The sequence below is a fragment of the Strongylocentrotus purpuratus genome, unplaced genomic scaffold, assembly GCF_000002235.5.
Source record: "Strongylocentrotus purpuratus isolate Spur 01 unplaced genomic scaffold, Spur_5.0 spur5_scaffold_1, whole genome shotgun sequence".
Classification (NCBI taxonomy): Eukaryota; Metazoa; Echinodermata; class Echinoidea; order Camarodonta; family Strongylocentrotidae; genus Strongylocentrotus; species Strongylocentrotus purpuratus.
In genome coordinates this window covers 370993-390578 of record NW_022145594.1, presented here as the reverse complement: position 1 = coordinate 390578, position 19586 = coordinate 370993, and the positions used below count along the sequence as shown (strand labels likewise).

Here is a 19586-nt window from a genome sequence, read left to right as displayed (position 1 = left end):
GCGACATTTAACACTAGGTAAACATAGATCATAATAACGCATATTTCTACTTCTGATAACACGATGACCCACCTACTCTACTCTACGGCAAGAAAGGTCCCATGCTGTATGGTAATATCGATAGAGAGGAACTTATTACTGAAGAAAATGCAATATATGAAGATTATAGTACTATTATGTATGAAGATGATATTGCTTTTTGGAATACCAGTGTATGTATCAGAAATCCCTCAGAATAATAGAAAAGGCATACATTAGGGCTGAAATATAAAATAGAAATCAGTAGAAATGGAAGAAATTAATCTTACCATTAAACAATTAGTTTTGTTGTTGTCTTTATTTAGTTTTTTTTAAACTTGTATTGAATAAAATATTTGTGTGCCTGTCATCATAGCCATATAAAAAAGTTTTAAAAACCAGAAGGGTTACTTTAAACACTTGTATGTTTCTTTTCCCCTTTAGATTTGTGAAATAGCTCTATGGAACACATTTAATACAGTAATTTAGAGGATACGATCGAATGAAACGAGATAGAAATCAACATAATATTGTGCAAAGGGCGTAGTGATGTGGCTGGAGATTAGGGAAAAGGTTTTTGTTATTTCCTTTGTTGAGTAAAAGAAAGTGAAGGAGAGAGAGAGAGAGAGAGAGAAAGAAAAGGGGGACCAAAAAAAAGGGGGGGGGGGGGTCACCATACTAAATGAAACACTGTCTTTGCTAACAATCGTATGTTGTTCGCGTGTTAGTAAAGAATCCTGCTGATACCAGGGTAACAATTTTGATTCAATAGTAAGTTGAGATTGGTTTAAGTGTGGTGCATTTAAACTACCCATGCTATACTGTTTTAGGCATGTGAACGGTATGATGGCGCTCTTCAATATGCTCGAAATGACGTGTTTACTATTCGGGTAGGTTGATCTAAAGTACCTCTATCCCCAAACCCCTAGGATGGAGCTAGCAGGTTATATATATTAAAACAAAAGAACATGACAAATGTGAAAAGTTGAGATTGCCTAAAAAGGATAAGTAAGATATTTCAAATATTATTTTTATGATTTCAGGTCGTCCTTTAGTACGCCCTCTACCGGATGTCATCGCAATCGATGGCACTGATGTCTCCATTCATTGTCACGTCGTTGGATTCCCTATCACATCTATCACGTGGTACAAAGGTTTAACTACTCTACCGTCTTCTATGCGACACAATGTCTTTCCAAATGGAACTCTCGTCATTGCTGACGTCACATCTTATGGAGATGGTGGAGAGTATACGTGTGTGGCGAGCAACGCTCGTGGGGATCGATCAGCATCTGATATGGACCTCATTGTCAAAGGTATACTATAATATTAAACATATCCCTAAATCAACTTATTTTTTCTACCTTTCTCTGTCAATACAAAATATATTTGACTCTGCTTGCATGGAAACATGTCAGATAGAAAATACAGTTGCTACTTTCCATCTGGTGTATATATCAAAGGAAGTTGATATTAACATGTGCCATTTCTGATTGAAATACATGAGCCTTTAGTTAAAAACACTTTGAAACCTGTTTTTCCGGTAGTAAATAAGTCTTGGGAAGTCTTACTATCGGGATAAACTGAACGAAGGTTCTCCTTAGAATTCATCCCTATAAGACAGAATACAGGTCTATCGCCCTCTATAGTAATGGAGATACAGTCAATATATTGTTGGTATTGGTATCCCACCAAGTACAGTTTGATTAAAGAAAAGTCTAAATTTTGTTGTATGCACCCCATAGTTCCTCCGGTCATTCAACCCATCGAACCCCTCACCCTTCGACAAGGTCAACGAACTCAACTGATGTGCATCGTGACACGTGGTGATTACCCTATTCACTTCCGATGGCTTAAAGATGGTGAGACTATTCCTCATGGAGTCGGAATTGAGTTTGTAAATGGCACGTTCTCTAGTTCCTTGTTAATAGCTGATGCTTCTACTGTGCATGATGGTCGTTACACATGTGAAGCAAGTAACTTGGCTGCTGCAGTCAACTATACAACAGCTCTTACTATACAAGGTAATATGTCTTTTCTTGTTGCTTATGCCAAGAAGACCATGTCCCGGCATTTCAATAACATTTGAATACACAGAATGTTGCTTCCTCATGTTCCTTGGTAAGGACCATTCCTGTTTGCACTTATGAGGCAGGATTCTCTTATTGATTTATACCCCATGATACAGGTAAAAGAAAGAATTACCTTATGTCAGTATGATTTACAGGTTACGATTGCTGTATACCATTGTGATAATGGTTGGAGTATGCTATTGTCATAATAGTATGATTACTTTTTACCATTATGGTAATGGTTTTGTCTTTCATATCATTAAATTAAGGATGTGATTACCCTTCGTCCATCTTATCTTTACTTCATACTTGAACCTAATGCAGCTCGGTTCAGCCTTCACGGGGGTGTTTCACAAAGATCCTAAGTTGAACTTATCTCTAAGTTGGACTTAACAATATTATGGAAAGCCGTTAGCATCTTTGAAAACATGTTGTAAAAGTTATTTTACAAGGTATAAAATGTTGATTCAAATCATTCATTTTTTCTATTTTCATTGGAGATTTCATGTTCTTGATGTGGAATTCATGAAAAGTATAGAATACTTGAATTTTTACTTTTGAATATATTTCATTATAAGGCTACAAATGGCTCTCCATACTATTTTAAGTCCAACTTAGAGATAAGTTCAACTTAGGATCTTTGTGAAACACCCCCTGTATGATGATTATGGTAGGAATCCAAAGTGACCAACATTAATTGGCGCCATATCTACTCATTCTTTCTTAGCAAGACCTAACTTGCAATGGCGCCTTTCTTTTTGCGAGAATAGCTAATGGCAGCAAAATGTTTTCAAGACACCTTTAATGTTGGCAGCTATGTTTTAATACTCAATGTCTCTGTTGTATTCATGTCTTCACAGTGCCACCACGATTCGTAGTGGAACCTCATAACACAGCGGTAGTACTCAACCATACCGTAGTGATTGCATGTATGGCTAATGGAAAACCAAATCCAGATGTACAATGGAAGAAAGCCCCTGGTAAGAACTTCATCTATCTCTCTTTTCCTTGTTAACCGAATTATTATGTGCCTTTCTCCATCTCCTCCTCCCCACATCTTTCTCTCTCTCTACATAGTTTCGTAATGATATTTCCATTCGCTATAAACTCTTTCTATATTTCATTAATACTGGTTATTCTCTTCTCTTTTATTTTTTTAGATCCACCCTGAAAGACTTATAGTAGTGTTAAATCGTTTCAATTTGTTGTGTTAATTGCTTCAGTTGTGTCCTTTGCTGACGTTTTTGATATAGAACTATTTCATTATTGACTTCATGACAGGTCCAATTACGACAACAAACTTCCGTGACCTCCCGGATGACCCGAGGTTTGAGATGCAGGAGAATGGATCCCTTGTGATCAGAGAAGCCCGCGTAGAGGATGCTGGGTATTATCTATGTCACATCAGTAACAGCGTCGGGATGGAGAGCAAGACAGCAACACTTACTGTTTTTGGTATGAAGCTAAATCAATTTCTTATGGATCGTACTAGAAGCTCGAAAATAGAGATATTAATAGATTTGCTTTCGTCTCCTCTAAGATTTCGTATGTATGCTTTATAATGCAAAACACATTTACTTTGCGGTGGCAATATTTTTTGTCGAATGTCGAAAACGGAAAATGAATTACCTGCTAATCTCTTGATTAAGCGCATATGTAGCACTAATTGCATCTCTGTACAGCAAAATTATATTTTCCTACCTGTACGCACGGCGGAATTTCAATGCTTCAAGATCATGTATTTTGTTAGGTCTTTAATTACTTCTCATCTTGATAATATAGTAAACCTAGCTATTAATAAAACCCATTTATGCCTTACATGAACACTTTATGTTTTATGTCTAGTTCCCGCTACGTTTGAGCAGCAGCAGCAGAACGTGACTGTCGAACTGACTGAGAGTATCACATTAGAATGCATAGCTACAGGTCATCAACCTCTAGAGATCATGTGGTCTAAGAATGATGTCCCTTTCAACCGACTAACCACTGCACGCTATGACATCGAGACAGTGACTGATGGAGATAGTGTATTATCTAGTATGACTATCTTCTCTGCTGTACGTGATGATACAGCCACGTATATCTGTCTTGCTCAGAATCTACATGGTGCTGATGAACATGTTATCCAGCTTTGGGTACAAGGTATGACTCACTTACTAAATACATAGTGAAGACTAATGAGGGATCTTATGCCACGTAGCATAGGCTTTCCTCTACTGCCCTTCTTTTCATGTTCACGTATTATTTCATTCTAGAGGCGATTTGGGCCCTAAATGCTTCCTTGGGGAACCCCCGCATCGTATCGACAGGGATTGTTATATCACATTGAGCATTGTTACCACGTCAAATGGACGGGTATTATCAAAGTCGTGCTATGCAAGTCGTCTTAAAACTAATCATATTTCAATTCTTTAGAATAATTTCATGTTTCATGTACAGTATCACGTTTTTCTATAGGCCGAGAATATAGGCTGAGAAACGTCATTAAAAAAGAAATCAAAGTTTTCTACTAAAATATACGGCTGTCTATTGATAATAAAAAGAGGGCGTACTTTTCGGATGAATCATAGAAGACAGATGTCTGCATCTCAAAATCAAAATGAAAATATAGAATAGATGGAAATCTTTCTGATACTTTCGTAAAATATGATAATAGGACCTAAGTACATACATTACATAGGGTCAGGTTTCTGTAATGAGATCGTACATTCACTTCATGGTAGATTGATCTTGAAAATTTCTTTTTTTACTTTTGTTTCGTACAGAAAAGCCCGAGCCTCCTACAGACTTACACGTTGTTAACAAGACAAGCAGAGGTGTGTTATTGTCATGGCAACCTTCATTTGATGGCAACAGTCCTGTGACGGGTTTCACGCTTGAATACAAGAACGCATCAGGTGAGAGTAACTTAATACTTCAATACTTGTAGGATAGATATATCGTTACTCATTCATGGCACATAAACCCTTTATCTCCTGCACCGGTCGAACGGTTCTTGATGCGTATACTAACACTGAGATACAGTTGATTTAATCAATTATTAATCAGTTTCGCTGTCAATTCAGTGCGTGATCTCGATTTTATTACCATAGATTTATTAGAGAATAGTATTACGTATCGCTTGACATATTAACCTCGTATTTAAAAATAACCCATAGAATGCCTATATGTTTTTTGTTTTGTTTAGATGCATGGCAAACGGGTCTTCCCCAGGAACATGTACCAGCGGATTTGATTGGATATCAATACAGCATCAAGCATCTTCATCCAGCATACACCTACCATGTGAGGATATTCGCCTTCAATGCGATTGGAATCAGTGATCCCAGCAAAGAGATTCTCTTTGATACGGAAGAAGAAGGTTGGTATTTTTTTAGGAGTGGCGTAGATACGGGGGAGGACAAAGGGTTAACATGCCCTTCAATCGAAGAAAATCAGACAAAAGGAGAGAGAGAGAGAGAGAGAGAAACCGAAGGGAGGGGAAAAACCATAGCGAAAAGACCCTTGCATGCCCTAAATTTGGGGCTAGTTTAGTCATATTTTGTATACTGCCTTGTTGCATATTGCGCGTTATAATGGGACACATTTGAACTCAAGTCAGGAATAGAGAGTGCACAAACCCATGAAATATCACTTTAACATATCTGTATAATAACGGCGTTTCTATGAATGTTATTGAGTAATTGCTCGCATGGAATGATTTTATGTATAATATGCAATCACATGTGTATGGCACTCTTTTATTTCAGCACCATCTGGGATTCCTCTGAACATTGAGATCGAAGCCTTGAGCTCACAAAGCATTCAGATAACATGGAGGGTAAGCATTCAATGTGTTCGTCCTATGATTCACATCCATTTTTTAATCGGTAGAAAAAAAGCCTTTTTTTTTGTAGCTGCGCTATATAAATTGATCTAATTGTTATTATTATTATTTTGCCTTTTCGATTTTAAAAAAGGATAACTAAATGTGAAATCTTGTTGTGACCATTATTTTATTTTCTCAAGCATACAGAGAGGCTAGGTTTTAATATTAAACCACTGCATTAATTTATATCATCTTTTTAAATATTAACATTAATAATACCATGATACCATAACTATAATTACATTGTCGTAATACTGATTATTCATGTAGTTATTGGTGATATCATTATTCTTTCATTTATTATGATATTTTTTATGATTCATAGCAACCTCGAGCCGACCTTCAGAACGGTTTTCTTCTGGGATATCACATTCAGTATTGCGATCCAGATTCACCCTTTCAATCTCGCATAGTTCCGGTTGAGACTAATTACATTGAGAGTCGTACACTCACTAATCTCAAGAAGTTCACACGCTACACTATTCAACTGAGGGCTTATAATCGTGTCAATGTTGGGCCCTGGTCTCCTCAACAGTTTGTTACTACTCTTGAAGATGGTAAGGCTCAACACATTCTCATCCCCTGTACGTCATACCCCTCCTCCCGCGTAAGATCCCATTATCTGGTGTGATAACTTGCTAAATGAATTTGTTACGTATCTTAACATAACGAAGTTAAACAGAATAAATTTATTTGGGAATAATATTTTTTATTTTAATGCTGATTCAGCTAAGCCAATTTTAAAGTACCCGAGTAACGACTAAATATACATTATATATACATATTTATAATGTCCTCTTTTATTCAGTTTTTGTATCTATAAAGGTGCAGAATTTAAATAAATAGCATATCTTCATTACGCTTTCTTACGCCAATGTTTAGTACTTTTTCTTGTTTGATCAATAAACTGGAGTGTCATAAACTGAAGATCCCGAAATGCCTTCGTGTCTCCCAATTTTCAGTTACTCCCCGATATATTTCCTTATCTGTCTCCGTTTATTGCTGTGTATATATCGACGTGTTTCCCCTTGTTTCTTTCGATTGATCTTTCCCTATTTAACAATCCAACTTTCCCCACTTGCCATCTCCATTCTAGTTCCCAGTGAAGCTCCTCATGATGTATCGGCGAGATCAGTCGGGTCTACAAGTATTATGGTCTTCTGGAATGCACCTGATCAAGTGTCTTTGAATGGAATACTACAAGGATACAGAGTCTACTACAGGCCAATCAGAGAGAACGAAGGTAGGTTACTATGGATACATAGTCTACTACTGACCAATCAGAGAAAACGAAGGTAGGTCACTATGGATACAGAGTCTATTACAGACCAATCGGAGAAAAGGACGGTGTTACCATAGTCACCGATGTGCCGTCCTAGGTTTAGATTTGTTATGACAATTGCAATATTATCCCTCTGAAAACCAATTCAGAATGCAATATTTTTCTTTTAAACATATCAGTGGCTTTCTATTTAAGGAAAATGTCTGTAATGTTTTCATGACCAATATAATGATGAATGAGTCGCAATGATATCTTAAATATTGACTGGTTTGACTTCGTTGGGAAAAGGGGTAGGGCAAATGGCCTACTTGTTTTCCCCTCGTTTATGACGTTAGAATATATACATCAAGGTTTTATTTCTGTCTTATTTTTCTTTTTCTAAAGACGAGCTGGATTACCAAATCTACGAAACGACAGAGTTATTTGCTGAGCTGCACAACCTACAGAAGTTCACCAATTACAGTTTATCAGTGGTAGCTCATACACGGGTCGGGGAAGGAGTGAGAAGCGAAGAGAAGATAGTAAGAACAGAACAAGACGGTAAGCTGATCAACAGTAGAGTACGGTGATGAAGGTCACCAACAATGTCTGTTGGCTATACAGGAAACACTTTATACGCTCTAGTTGGAGTTCGGTTTGATAAGAAAATGCAAAAATACAAAGTGATGTTTTCTTCAGTGAAGTAAGTCTGAAATATTGTTATTATAAATTCTATTTGATTTATGAAAAGAAACGAGAAAGTAGTCAAAGGATACTTACCGTATCTGCACAATGACAATAGGACAATTGCTTCACAAGAATTACCCTCGGACAAAATACAATGTGGATAACTGCTCTCACCGGATACATCCTACCCAGAGGTGATGGTCCAGGACCAGGAGGCAGTTGTCCTGAAATCGTCATATATATTTGTTGTTAATGAAACTTTGGTTTTGTTAGATCATGCACGAATCAGTATCTCTGTTTGCAGTTTGAAGTAGTTAAAAAAGCAAATAATTGGCAATCACCAGAGTATTACCTTTCCTCTCTCCCTCTCTCTCTCTCTCTGTAGTTCCTGAAGCACCAGCTGATATCAAGGCACACGCTGCATCACCTACTAGTATCATGGTGTCTTGGCTTCCTCCACTTTATCTCAATGGAATCATAACACACTATCATCTTAACATCCAGTATCGAGAAGGGGAAAACGAGGTTAGAACAAATCATTCATCTAAAGGGTTGGAATCTATATATTTGATAACATTTCAATATACAAACAATATAATTATAAAATAATTATAGAATTGCGTGGTTGAAACTTACTGGTGGTAGTTTTGACATTCGTCAACTATCTTCCACATGCCGAGAAAATTCAGATCAAGAAAATGGCGGGAATATAAATTCTGTTGTTTATAACTAATTCACTCCAAATAATCGACCTTAACGTCTCTGATTCCCTTCGACATGTTCATTATTGTCTTCCGTCAGGTAGCGGGAAGTAGAGCTACGATATACCTATTGAAGATCAAAGTAAAGCCTACCTTCGCACCAATGAATTTCCTTAACCGGATGCCTCATCTTGTGTAGGCCTACGTTGTATTATTTCATAGTCATGAAATGTAATGTATGTGGAAATTGAATGGAACTACTTTGATCTTGATCTTGCGACAGGTGCGACAAGAAAAGGAGCTGGATCCTACCACGTATTACTATCTAGTTGAAGACTTACAGACGGATTATGAGTATGACTTCTGGGTGAAGGCAAGCACGATAGCGGGACAGGGAGAGTCGAGTCGAATCGCTACTGAGATACCCATGTCGAGAGGTAATATTCTCCTTTAAAATCTGCATGAGGACGAGTGGAAATTCAAATGTTATAATTGGTTATAAAAATGTATATGGTTGTATTGTTTATTCAAACTCGTTGAATAATAACATACAAAGGTGACTTTTTTAACGTATTAAACGCTTTATCGTTCATTTAATAATTATGGTCTTGAAGCGATTCTAATTTCCCAAGATTTCAATTTGTTTATGTCATCAAGGAAACAATTTTACACGCAGACTATATTTTTGTAAATCTAAACAAAGCAATCTGGGTTTTTGTACATGTACATCTTTCATTCATGTAAAATAATAAACAAATGAAAATATTTATTTTCCTCAGTACCTGCTCGCATCATGTCCTTTTCAACGACCTTAATGACTCCCTGGAAACGAGGTGTGACCTTAGATTGTCTTCCGGTAGGGGACCCTGTACTCACTGTAGAATGGAAGAAGAACAGGTAAGCTACAACCATCACATCAAGATATAATACATAGGGTTATGAATAAGGTCTAGACTCAATAGAATATTCATACTTAGCTGGATATTGATGTATAAAGTACTGCAGCTACATTATTATGCAGATTGAGAATTTTCCTTTTAATCAAACAGAGTTATGGGTTCGAAGTATTACTACAGGAGGAAGAAGTTTAAACAGCAAGAAGTTGCGGTTATTCTTAATTCCAAATAATGTCAGTATACAATTATAGATTTCCTTACGTGTTTATTACATGGTCTGAATATTTATGCGATGTCATTTGTTGATTGCATGTTGCGTCATGTTTTAAGAGCAGACTGATTGCAGATTTCCTAAAGTTGTAGAACCAGACTGTGAAGATAAACGATGATGTCTAACTTTGACTGCAGGTTGCCTAACGTGTTAAAACCTGACGGACGAATAGATATCCTGGAGAATGGATCTCTCGTCATCCAATCAGTGCAGTCTACGGACGCAGGAAACTACACCTGTCGTGCGATCAATGAATATGGGTCTTCAGATTCTATTACTGTACGGGTTCAAGTACTGGGTAAGTAGGCAGAGAAAACAGTTAATGCATGCGCATGCGCACCAGTGCATGCTGAACTGGTGCAGGCATGGACGGATTGCTGCATGTTATGTACTTGCATGAACATAATTATCTTTCCCTCTTTTGAAAACTTAAATTGAACAAACGTCCATAAATATTGAATCTATTATTAACTTATGTTATAAAAAGCTTGCTGTGATCTTGCATGTGTAGGCCACATCATGGGGAAAATAATAGTTATTAAACATGATAAATCGATAAAATCTTTTTAATGCAATTTAATCAAATGCATGTAGCATGAGGGAGACGTATTATAATATAGAAAACGTGCATGCTCCTCCCAAACCCGCATGATTTATAAATACTTTGCATGATTTCATTAAAGAATTAATTCATTAATCAGCCCATATGACAATATCTAACGTGTGTATATATTACATTGTGCATGGTTTGGACTTGACCTAATTTGCATATTTCTCTGACGTCACGCCCGATGCAGTGGTGAACGATACTACGGGTAGTAAGTACCTCATTGCTTCCATCACTCAGTTCAGACAAATGTTTTCATTATCTACTGTGAACCAAAATGCCTTTTATTCGTTTCGGCAAATAATGTGTGTGCAATGACATGGATTTAAAGGGATTTCGGAGAATTAATCCTCAATTTTTTTCAAGTATTCCTTACGATACAACCTTCTACTACTTCTCGGCAGTTTGGACAGTTTCAACCATTTAAACCAGTTTCAACCAGTTTGAATTAGTTTGAACCATTCAAATTGATAAAACAAAACATTCATTTCGTTGAGACGGAATAAAACACCTTCTGGTTCGCATGAGACAAATTGGTATGTGTGAGCAAGAAGAGCGTTAACACTATGTAAGCTAAACCTTAACGCCCTTCTTCTCTCAGTTTCTATAGACGATATATTATATGTTTAAATAGCTTGATGTAAAGAAAAAACATGTTTGATCTGACAACCATTGCTGTATTTTGCTCAGTAGAATCCTATCCTACAAAATGCTTTCTTCATCTGCAATCCAATTTCTAGGTGAAAAATTTAATTCATACCCTAAAAAATGCATTCAAAATTAAGAACGTTGGATAGGTCTACCCTTTTCATATCACTGTGACTAGCCATGTGTCTGAAATATAAGCTTTAAAAAATTGTTTAATTGAAAGACAAATACTAAATTATATGGTAGGATTTGATCAAGCATTGTTATTTCTTCATTAAAATTTCGTTTTAGGCAAACGTGTAGAAATATTAGATGACTGTCTCTGTGTTGTTCTCTCATCATACGATGTTTAGTGCTTAAATGTTGTTTTGTATGCCGAAGAATATCCCTTCATGACCGTCACCTCTTACTATTATCATGGAAATAAAACAATTACAATCAATACAGCGTACCGCAACTATCAACCCTGACTACCACAATCTGTCTCCCACACACTAAATACGACCATTGACTTCCACACCGTGACTCAAACAATCCGACTCTTACACGAATCCCACACCTGGACTCCCACACTCGGACTCCCACACTCGGACTCCCACACTCGGACTCCCACACTCGGACTCCCACACTCTGAATCCCACACTTGGACTCCAACAATCTGACTACCACACTCTGACTCCCACACTTGGACTCCCACACTCTGACTCCCACACTTGGTCTCCCACACCTGGACTCCCACACTTGGACTCCTACAATCTGACTCCCACACTCGAACTCCCACACTCTGAATCCCACACTTGGACTCCAACAATCTGACTCCCACACTCGAACTCCCACACTCGGACTACCACACTCTGACTCCCACACTTGGACTCCCACACTCTGGCTCCCACACTTGGACTCCCACACCTGGACTCCCACACTCTGAATCCCACACTTGGACTCCCACACTGTGAATCCCTCACCCAGAATCCCACACTCTTAATCCCACACTCTTAATCCCACACTCGGACTTCCCACACTTGGACTCCCACACTCTGACTCCCACACTCTGACTCCCACACTCTGACTCCCACACCTGGACTCCCACACTCTGACTCCCACACTTGGACTCCCACACCTGGACTCTCACACACGGACTTCCTACACTTGGACTCCCACACCTGGACTCCCACACACGGACTTCCCACACTTGGACTCCCACACTCTGACTCCCACACTCTGACTCCCACACCTGGACTCCCACACTCTGGCTCCCACACTTGGACTCCCACACCTGGACTCCCACACACGGACTTCCCACACTTGGACTCCCACACTCTGACTCCCACACTCTGACTCCCACACTTGGACTCCACACCTGGACTCCCACACTCTGAATCCCTTACCCGGACTCCCACAGCCTGACTGACACCTGGACTCCCACACTCTAACTCCCCAATCTAATTTCCACACTCGGACTCCCGAACCCTCTCTACATCACCCCAACTAGTTCGCTTTTAGCCTTATTCAGGTAATTAACCATTTCCCAAGGGACATTAGTAGTCCTAGTAATAAATTGAATGGGTATGCAATTAACGGAGATGTTTCTGTTCAGGATTGGCTGACCACAATGTTCTCTTTTGTCTAAGTTGAAAGGTATTTAATATCTAAATAAGAATACATTATCATTTGATAAAAGTTTTGTTTTTTTAACAGGTATCCATCTTGTTGTGCACGTTCTTGCATGTATGATGTTTGCATGATTATGAATTTTCGATCTGTTCTCCAAATATGACTATATATCTAAAGCTATATGAAATGTAACTCTGCACTATATTCATGTTTCCATTATTTACTCTGAAAGTGGAATATGGTATTTTAATTTTTGTTTTGAAAAGTAAATAAATCAATATTTGCTCACATAATGATTAAGAGCTCCACGTGGTAAGTAACACATTGAAATCGAATGTAAGCTGATTCAATTTGAGTTTATTTATTTTATGTGAGTATCTCGCATTTTACCTTTTCACTTATCAATGTCAACTGCATTACTCTAGTGTATAACAAACATCTGAATGATGCCTTTAGGATTTCACGGGGAAAATACAGTTAACAGTTTCAAATGACATCTTATAAAGACTCTCATAATGTATGCATCTTATTTTTAATCCTTGAACCAGATAACATTTATTGTGTTTCATCACTCGCACTTACAGTTAAATAATAGTTCATAGTTTTGCACCTATAATAGGAATGCTAAAATTAGGCTGTGTTTAAAGGAAACTTCACCCCCCCCCTTCCCCCCCCCCCCCCAAAAAAAAAAGGTTAAGGAATGATGAAGAACGAAATTTTCCTGCTTATTGATCTCCCATATTCCTTACGATCATTTATAACAGATATATAAATGAAGATATTCTTGACATAAGTAATATCTTTTAACGTGATAAGGCGCAGCAATCTTCTTGATAATAGGTGCATTTGTAACTGTATCATGCACCACTCAGGGTGGGATAGACGTTTAAATTAAAAAAACGAAACCCATACCATTGATAAGGGGGAAATCTTATCTGAGAAGGCGAGAAAGAAAAAAATTGGTGAAAAATATATATTAGGGAAATAATCATAAGTCATTTATTTAAAAAATACCAGCATATAGCAATTTACAAATCTAATTCATTTTGGGGATCCTTTACCCCCAGAAGAGCACCACTTTATATTATGCAGTTTGCGATTTGACTATTATGGTACAAAAGATATACTAGCACACACGTGGGAAGGAAGCAAGCAACAATCAATTTGAATACGTTTACTACATAAACGACTTCACCTAGTACGTCACGTTACCATGAAAATGGTGATGCCCATGCAGTTCCCAGCCTGAGAAACTTAACAATACGCTAAGAATATTGTTTCTTTATACCGCGTTCATCCACGTTGACGGGGAATCTCGCAGTTTAATTAGCAACAATACAATAAACCTCTCAGAATAAGTAAAGTTGCTTCTTCGGGAGGGCTTTTCCACTAAGCTTCAGTTTCTTTAGTTAGTGCGTCATATTTCAAATTCATCAATTGAGTTCATATATATTTTCTAAAATATGACTTCCTTTATAATTGATATTAATAGCCCCTCCTAATCCACCACAACTTACCATTGGCTCAACATCTAACAACGCAATCAAGGTCAACTGGAGGTCAACCGGAAATGGAGGCTCGTCGATTGTAGGTAAGTTAACTGAAAGATATCACTGTGAAAGACTAACATATTAAAAGTTAGTAGTGGATGGTAAAGTAGAAAATCGAAAAAACAATAATAAAGGAACATGGCATTGGCTATAACGTTTGATTATCCGACTGATATAATAGTCGTGTCCAAATCTTCAAAATTTCCTACATTTGTTTGCTAACTTGCCACAGAATTACATCCAACACACTTTTGCTTATTTCCCAAATATTTGAATTCTTAACACTCACATTATTTGTATGATTTATTAAACTTTGTTGTAACCACCGTTTTTATAAATCTGAGTAGCTTCACAGGAAAGGCCTTTATATGAGCTTCACACTTTTACAAAAGTAACTATTAGAGATTGTACTTCGTTGAGATATTGGGAGTTGATATACGTTTCCTTCCAAACACTCACATTGTGTAACTAGAAATAAGTCGAACGTTAATCATATCTTAATTTCCCATTACAGCCTTTCAGTTACTCTATCAACGGACACACGAGCAGACATGGGAACGTTTTGATGTGAATGCTTCTCTTCGTAGTTTCCGTGCTACTGATCTTCTATGTGGTACTGGATATAGGTTTTATATCACAGCTCGTAACAAGCTGGGTGTGGGTAAACCCAGTGATATACTCTCAGTCAGCACTCAAGGAGAAAGTAAGTAAATTTTTATATAGTTTATTACTAATATCACAAATAGATTTAAGCCTTGGAAATTATGAAAATTGAAACTTTCACAATTAGACTCATACTAAATTTCCAAGTCATAAAAAACATACAAATGCAATAAGAGAGTAATATTATTGGTAAAGTTACAAAGCTCAAGTTAGCATTTTTATTCTAAATTATTGAGAAATTTATTTTTTCATTTTTCATTTTCACTAATATAAATACAAAACAGACCTATTATACTTACGGAATTTTGAATTGTAAGTGCAGTCACACGTTGAAAGATTGAATGGTATACACTCACATATCATATATTCCAAATAAATAAAGGTGTCCTTAAACTAGACAGAACAGGAAACGTTCACGTTTAAACCGAGAATATTTACTGGATCATGTTACTGCAATTTTACTTTGGTCGTTGCAGTTTAAGTAAAACTGCATATTTCGCCAGTTTTTAACTAGTTAAAATTGATGTTAGAAGCTCCACATTAAAATACTGTATTTTTGATACCATACTGATATTCACTTTCAATAAGCATGGCACAAAGAAATAGCCTCCCGTGACGTCATCAAAACGGGGTTTGTTTCTTATCAGTAGTCTTGTGCATTACAGTTTCCAAAATTGTCGGTCTTTCGCTTATATTGAGCTTTTCCGAAGTTCTTACTTACTTGGAAACCATTGAGTATTATTTGAGGTTATAACTTTCCTTTGATATATTTCATCTCTTGATATGTGTAAGAAGTGAACTATATTTTTGCTATTGTTCTCACCCTTCTCTGTCTTCTAGTTCCCATACCGCCCTCAACGGATAAAATCGTACCATTCACTAATGCTTCCAGTATTACATTAGTGTTGGCCAGCTGGCAGAGTGGGGGATGCCCCATCGAGTCTTATAGCATTCAGTACCAGGTTTGGATTCAAAATCTTACTTTTATCAATTCTAAATCAATCTGTTTTTAACCATTTCCGAGTTTTAATTTTCGAGTTTTAATTATGTACAGAACTAAAATTGGTGTTGTCAATATTTCGTTGTTCATACTTTGAATTTCATTTCAAATCAACCAAAGATATGTTCAAGTCTGGAATCTGATTTGAATGTTAGGTCAACAAGCACCATACACGCTCTCATGTTTTTTCTTTGGGAAAACGGATTTGTTTACTACAAAATGATGTCATGGCGTGGAGAAAGTTCTATAACGACTAACTGGGAAAAACCCTGACATTTATCAATATTCAATTCAATAATTGAAGAGTTGTAATTCGCATCAGGCTGGAGTAAACACCTTTCAAAATTGAAGGAGATTAAAATATATTGAATATTTGGAGCTAGTTTAGATTTCTAACACTATTCTGTTGTATTAGTATAATTCGATTTGTGCCAAATCAAGGTCATAATCGATAATCAAAACAGACCAATCCTGCCGTGCATCGTACCTGACATTTATAATTGAAGTGGGTTGAAAGAGGGGCTCTGGAACTTCATCTGTGAGTGTGATGCACGATGGTATAGTTACACACCCGTATGGGTAACTGCCTCGTCAAAAACAAATACTTTGCTTTAATGTTTAAAGAATCTCATGAACATGACCACGCTACAAAATAAAAGTCATACAAATGAAAGTAAAGGAAAACTTGCTTTGCAACGTTGAAGCAAACTATGTTCTGATTTTCCATGACCTTGTAGTATTACACTATAATGAGTCATAATGATTTCGTTACCTACCTTACAGGTACTAGGAGTAGATGATTGGGAGAATATTGCAAATAATCTCCCTGGAAATACGAGAGATTATACAGTAGATGACCTTCGACCTTTGACCTGGTATCAGTTCCGGGTCACAGCAGTGAATACAGCTGGTCCGAGCGTGTACCCCTTCCGGGTCTCTACCGTAGCATTCAGTGGATCAGGTATAGTATATCTTTAAGAGTTATACCGTATTTAGTGAATTAACTACGTGAGGTGTCTCTATAAATTTGCCCTCCCCCTACAAATTCAGTCCTAGTGTAGAGATTTGGCGGATTCAAGAGAAGCGTCTCTTTATTAATAGAGGAGGATCCGGTATCGTCAAAATTAAAGAGGGAGGAATCTTTTAGAAATTTGTTAAGGCCCGTGGCTCCAGTAACGATATCATATCACCTAAGATCACGGGGGAAATATTGTTACTTTTACATCGCTGTTCTCTTTTCGGTGATGCTAATTGAGGAACAATATGGTCATACATGTAGTGCAGTTACAGTATGTACCTCTTTATCAACTCCGTGACAGCTCTTACATGTTTGTTTCGTTGTATAAAAAGAGAGAACGATTTGGTCCTAAACGGTATACTGTCCACTTAAAGAAGAAACAATAGGCTTTACATGCTAAGAGAAAGACGGGGCTTCAGACAAATGAGATAATAACAGGTGGCTTGTAATTGTTATTGTACATTTCTTCATAATGTTATTTTCAATTATATCCTGCATCAAAAATTCGTTGGCTTTTGATTGGTTGAGAGCTTGTCACATGACCAGAAATATTTGACCTATTTTTAGAAAGTACTATATGAGAGTACTATTTTGGTTTACTATTTGGGAGTTGAAAAAAAAGTGTGCATTTTTTTTTTAATTGAACCAATTTTTTTTTTTCAAATCTTAATTTAATGAAAACAAAATATTTTAAATCTTTTTAGATAAAAATTGACATTTTTTTTGTTCTAAATTTTTTCCCAACATTGTTTTTTTTGTTTGTTTTTTTTAAAATAATTTTTTGATGCAGGATATAAAACAAATATACCATGCCTTCCATTCGAGGTACTGGTTAAACTATGGGCCTCGGTGACTCCAAAAGTACCATTTGCTTCGGGGCTGCGCCCCTCAGCAAATAGTACTATTGGAGTCACCTCTTGCGCATAGTTTTAACCAGAACCTCTCAAGGCAGTGTATATTTGTATACTATGCATTATATGAACAGGTACAGCACCTCCAATCAAACAAAGCACGTCAAGACCTTTAGCATTCTATGAAGACCCTCGCTTGTTCGGACCAATCCTTGGTATTCTTACACTCTTCGTCATACTCGGTTTCATCAGTTACTTCATTCATGGTTGTCGTCGACGTCGTAAGAAGTCGGTCAAATCCCAACATGTCGTCGTTGAAACGCTGAGTGGACGTGAAAGCAATGGAAACTCACCGTCGTAAGTATTAACTGCCCTATTATTTATCATGTTTGCCTTGAAGTTCAAAATAGTTGGATGGCTATCGAATGTGAATCTTTATTCTAAGATAATAAAATACAAGTAGGTTTATTACCAGTATGACGACAATAACGCAGGATGCTTAGTAATATTATTAACCCTGTATCACTCAGCGATGATGCCGTCAACACAACTTTCATTGTTATCTTTCTAACAGACAGCAGAACAATAACCGTCCCACTGTACACTTACCGCCAGAGAGGGAGCCCTTCTTGGGAGCTTATGAGAGAGCTGAAACAATAGCTGTGAGACAAACACCCTGGATATTCAATGCTGATGAAGGTAATGCAAAGTGATCATGATCTAAGAATCTAAGTTTATCTTCTTTGTCTCGCTGATCCTCCTTTCTTCGTTTTGTTCTTCCTTTCTTTCTTCCCTTCTTCTTCTTCTTCTTCTTCTTCTTCTCCTTCGTCTTGTCCTTATATTCTGTCCCCATTTTATTTTGCTGCTTAACTTCAAATATTATTATCTAATTCATTTATGTTTAAATACAGTTTGTAGGAAATTGTTTGTATTGCAAATTATGTTTTTGCTAAGCGATTACTAATTTTCCATTGTGTTTAATTGTTCATTGTAGAAGAAGGTGATTATGCGAGTGAGCCTCGTCGCCATCGCGGACTAGCTGATCCATACGCTACCTTTGACTATCATGATGGATCTATCTATCCCAGTATGAGTACGTTTAGATCTGATGGGTCTAGTGCTAGTCTCAGTGACTGTGGTCTAATGATACACGATGAACGACTCTATGATATCCCTCCAGAAGAGATTGCTCACAGAGGTAAGCAACTACAACAACAACAACAGCAAAATGTCAAAGTAGTAAAACAAAAGATCCCATGAAAAGAATCGTTTCTGATTTGACGATGATGTGTTAGAGCAGGTCACCATTATTTGATGAAGTTTTGTTATAGATGACGCTTTGTTGAAAGGGCAACATTTTTCTCTTTTTTTCTTCAAAGAATAGAATCAATGTTTCACATGTAAATAGAAAAGGTGCGTTATTGTTAAATGTTTCTTGATTATGTTATAAGATTGCTGGAATGCATCACGAGGAGGCATATTCAAATTGATTCCTTTTTCTAACAAAATATTTTTTCAGGATATTGTCGTCGTTATCACACGTATGCACGCCTGGATGACGTCAGACCTGTACACGCAGGAAGTAAATCAGATGGACCTGGGTCACAGGCAGATAGTTCCTCCTCTCCATCAAGAGGTATCTCATCGCACAGTAATAAAGTAGTTAGTCCATGTCTCAAGCAGATTTATTAATGAGTGTCAATCATCTGATTGATTAAGTATCAATTTTATTTACATCGCTCGAAGTGGAAATCCACATTGATATTAAGTCAGAAAAGTAATAGAAACCGATCGGTGAACGTTTGATAGGAATGCAATTAAAAAAAAGGGCAACGTAATCGAAACTTTGATAAAATCAACC

The 19586-nt window shown here is 37.1% G+C and overlaps 1 protein-coding gene across 1 annotated transcript in view; it reads left to right on the top strand.

Moving 5' to 3' along the window:
- Positions 1–19586, top strand: part of LOC115918404 (Down syndrome cell adhesion molecule homolog) — a 43967-nt gene that overhangs the window by 21420 nt on the left and 2961 nt on the right. Inside the window, exons 8-30 of the mRNA XM_030977104.1 lie at positions 1062–1334; positions 1764–2042; positions 2951–3070; positions 3372–3545; positions 3936–4232; positions 4856–4987; positions 5278–5451; positions 5840–5910; positions 6284–6515; positions 7055–7201; positions 7625–7780; positions 8292–8431; positions 8891–9044; positions 9387–9504; positions 9912–10072; positions 14136–14234; positions 14708–14896; positions 15697–15818; positions 16640–16817; positions 17860–18082; positions 18300–18424; positions 18720–18923; positions 19245–19361. Coding sequence (XP_030832964.1) covers positions 1062–1334; positions 1764–2042; positions 2951–3070; positions 3372–3545; positions 3936–4232; positions 4856–4987; positions 5278–5451; positions 5840–5910; positions 6284–6515; positions 7055–7201; positions 7625–7780; positions 8292–8431; positions 8891–9044; positions 9387–9504; positions 9912–10072; positions 14136–14234; positions 14708–14896; positions 15697–15818; positions 16640–16817; positions 17860–18082; positions 18300–18424; positions 18720–18923; positions 19245–19361 — 3885 coding nt within the window. The remainder of the gene's footprint in view (positions 1–1061; positions 1335–1763; positions 2043–2950; positions 3071–3371; positions 3546–3935; positions 4233–4855; positions 4988–5277; positions 5452–5839; positions 5911–6283; positions 6516–7054; positions 7202–7624; positions 7781–8291; positions 8432–8890; positions 9045–9386; positions 9505–9911; positions 10073–14135; positions 14235–14707; positions 14897–15696; positions 15819–16639; positions 16818–17859; positions 18083–18299; positions 18425–18719; positions 18924–19244; positions 19362–19586) is intronic.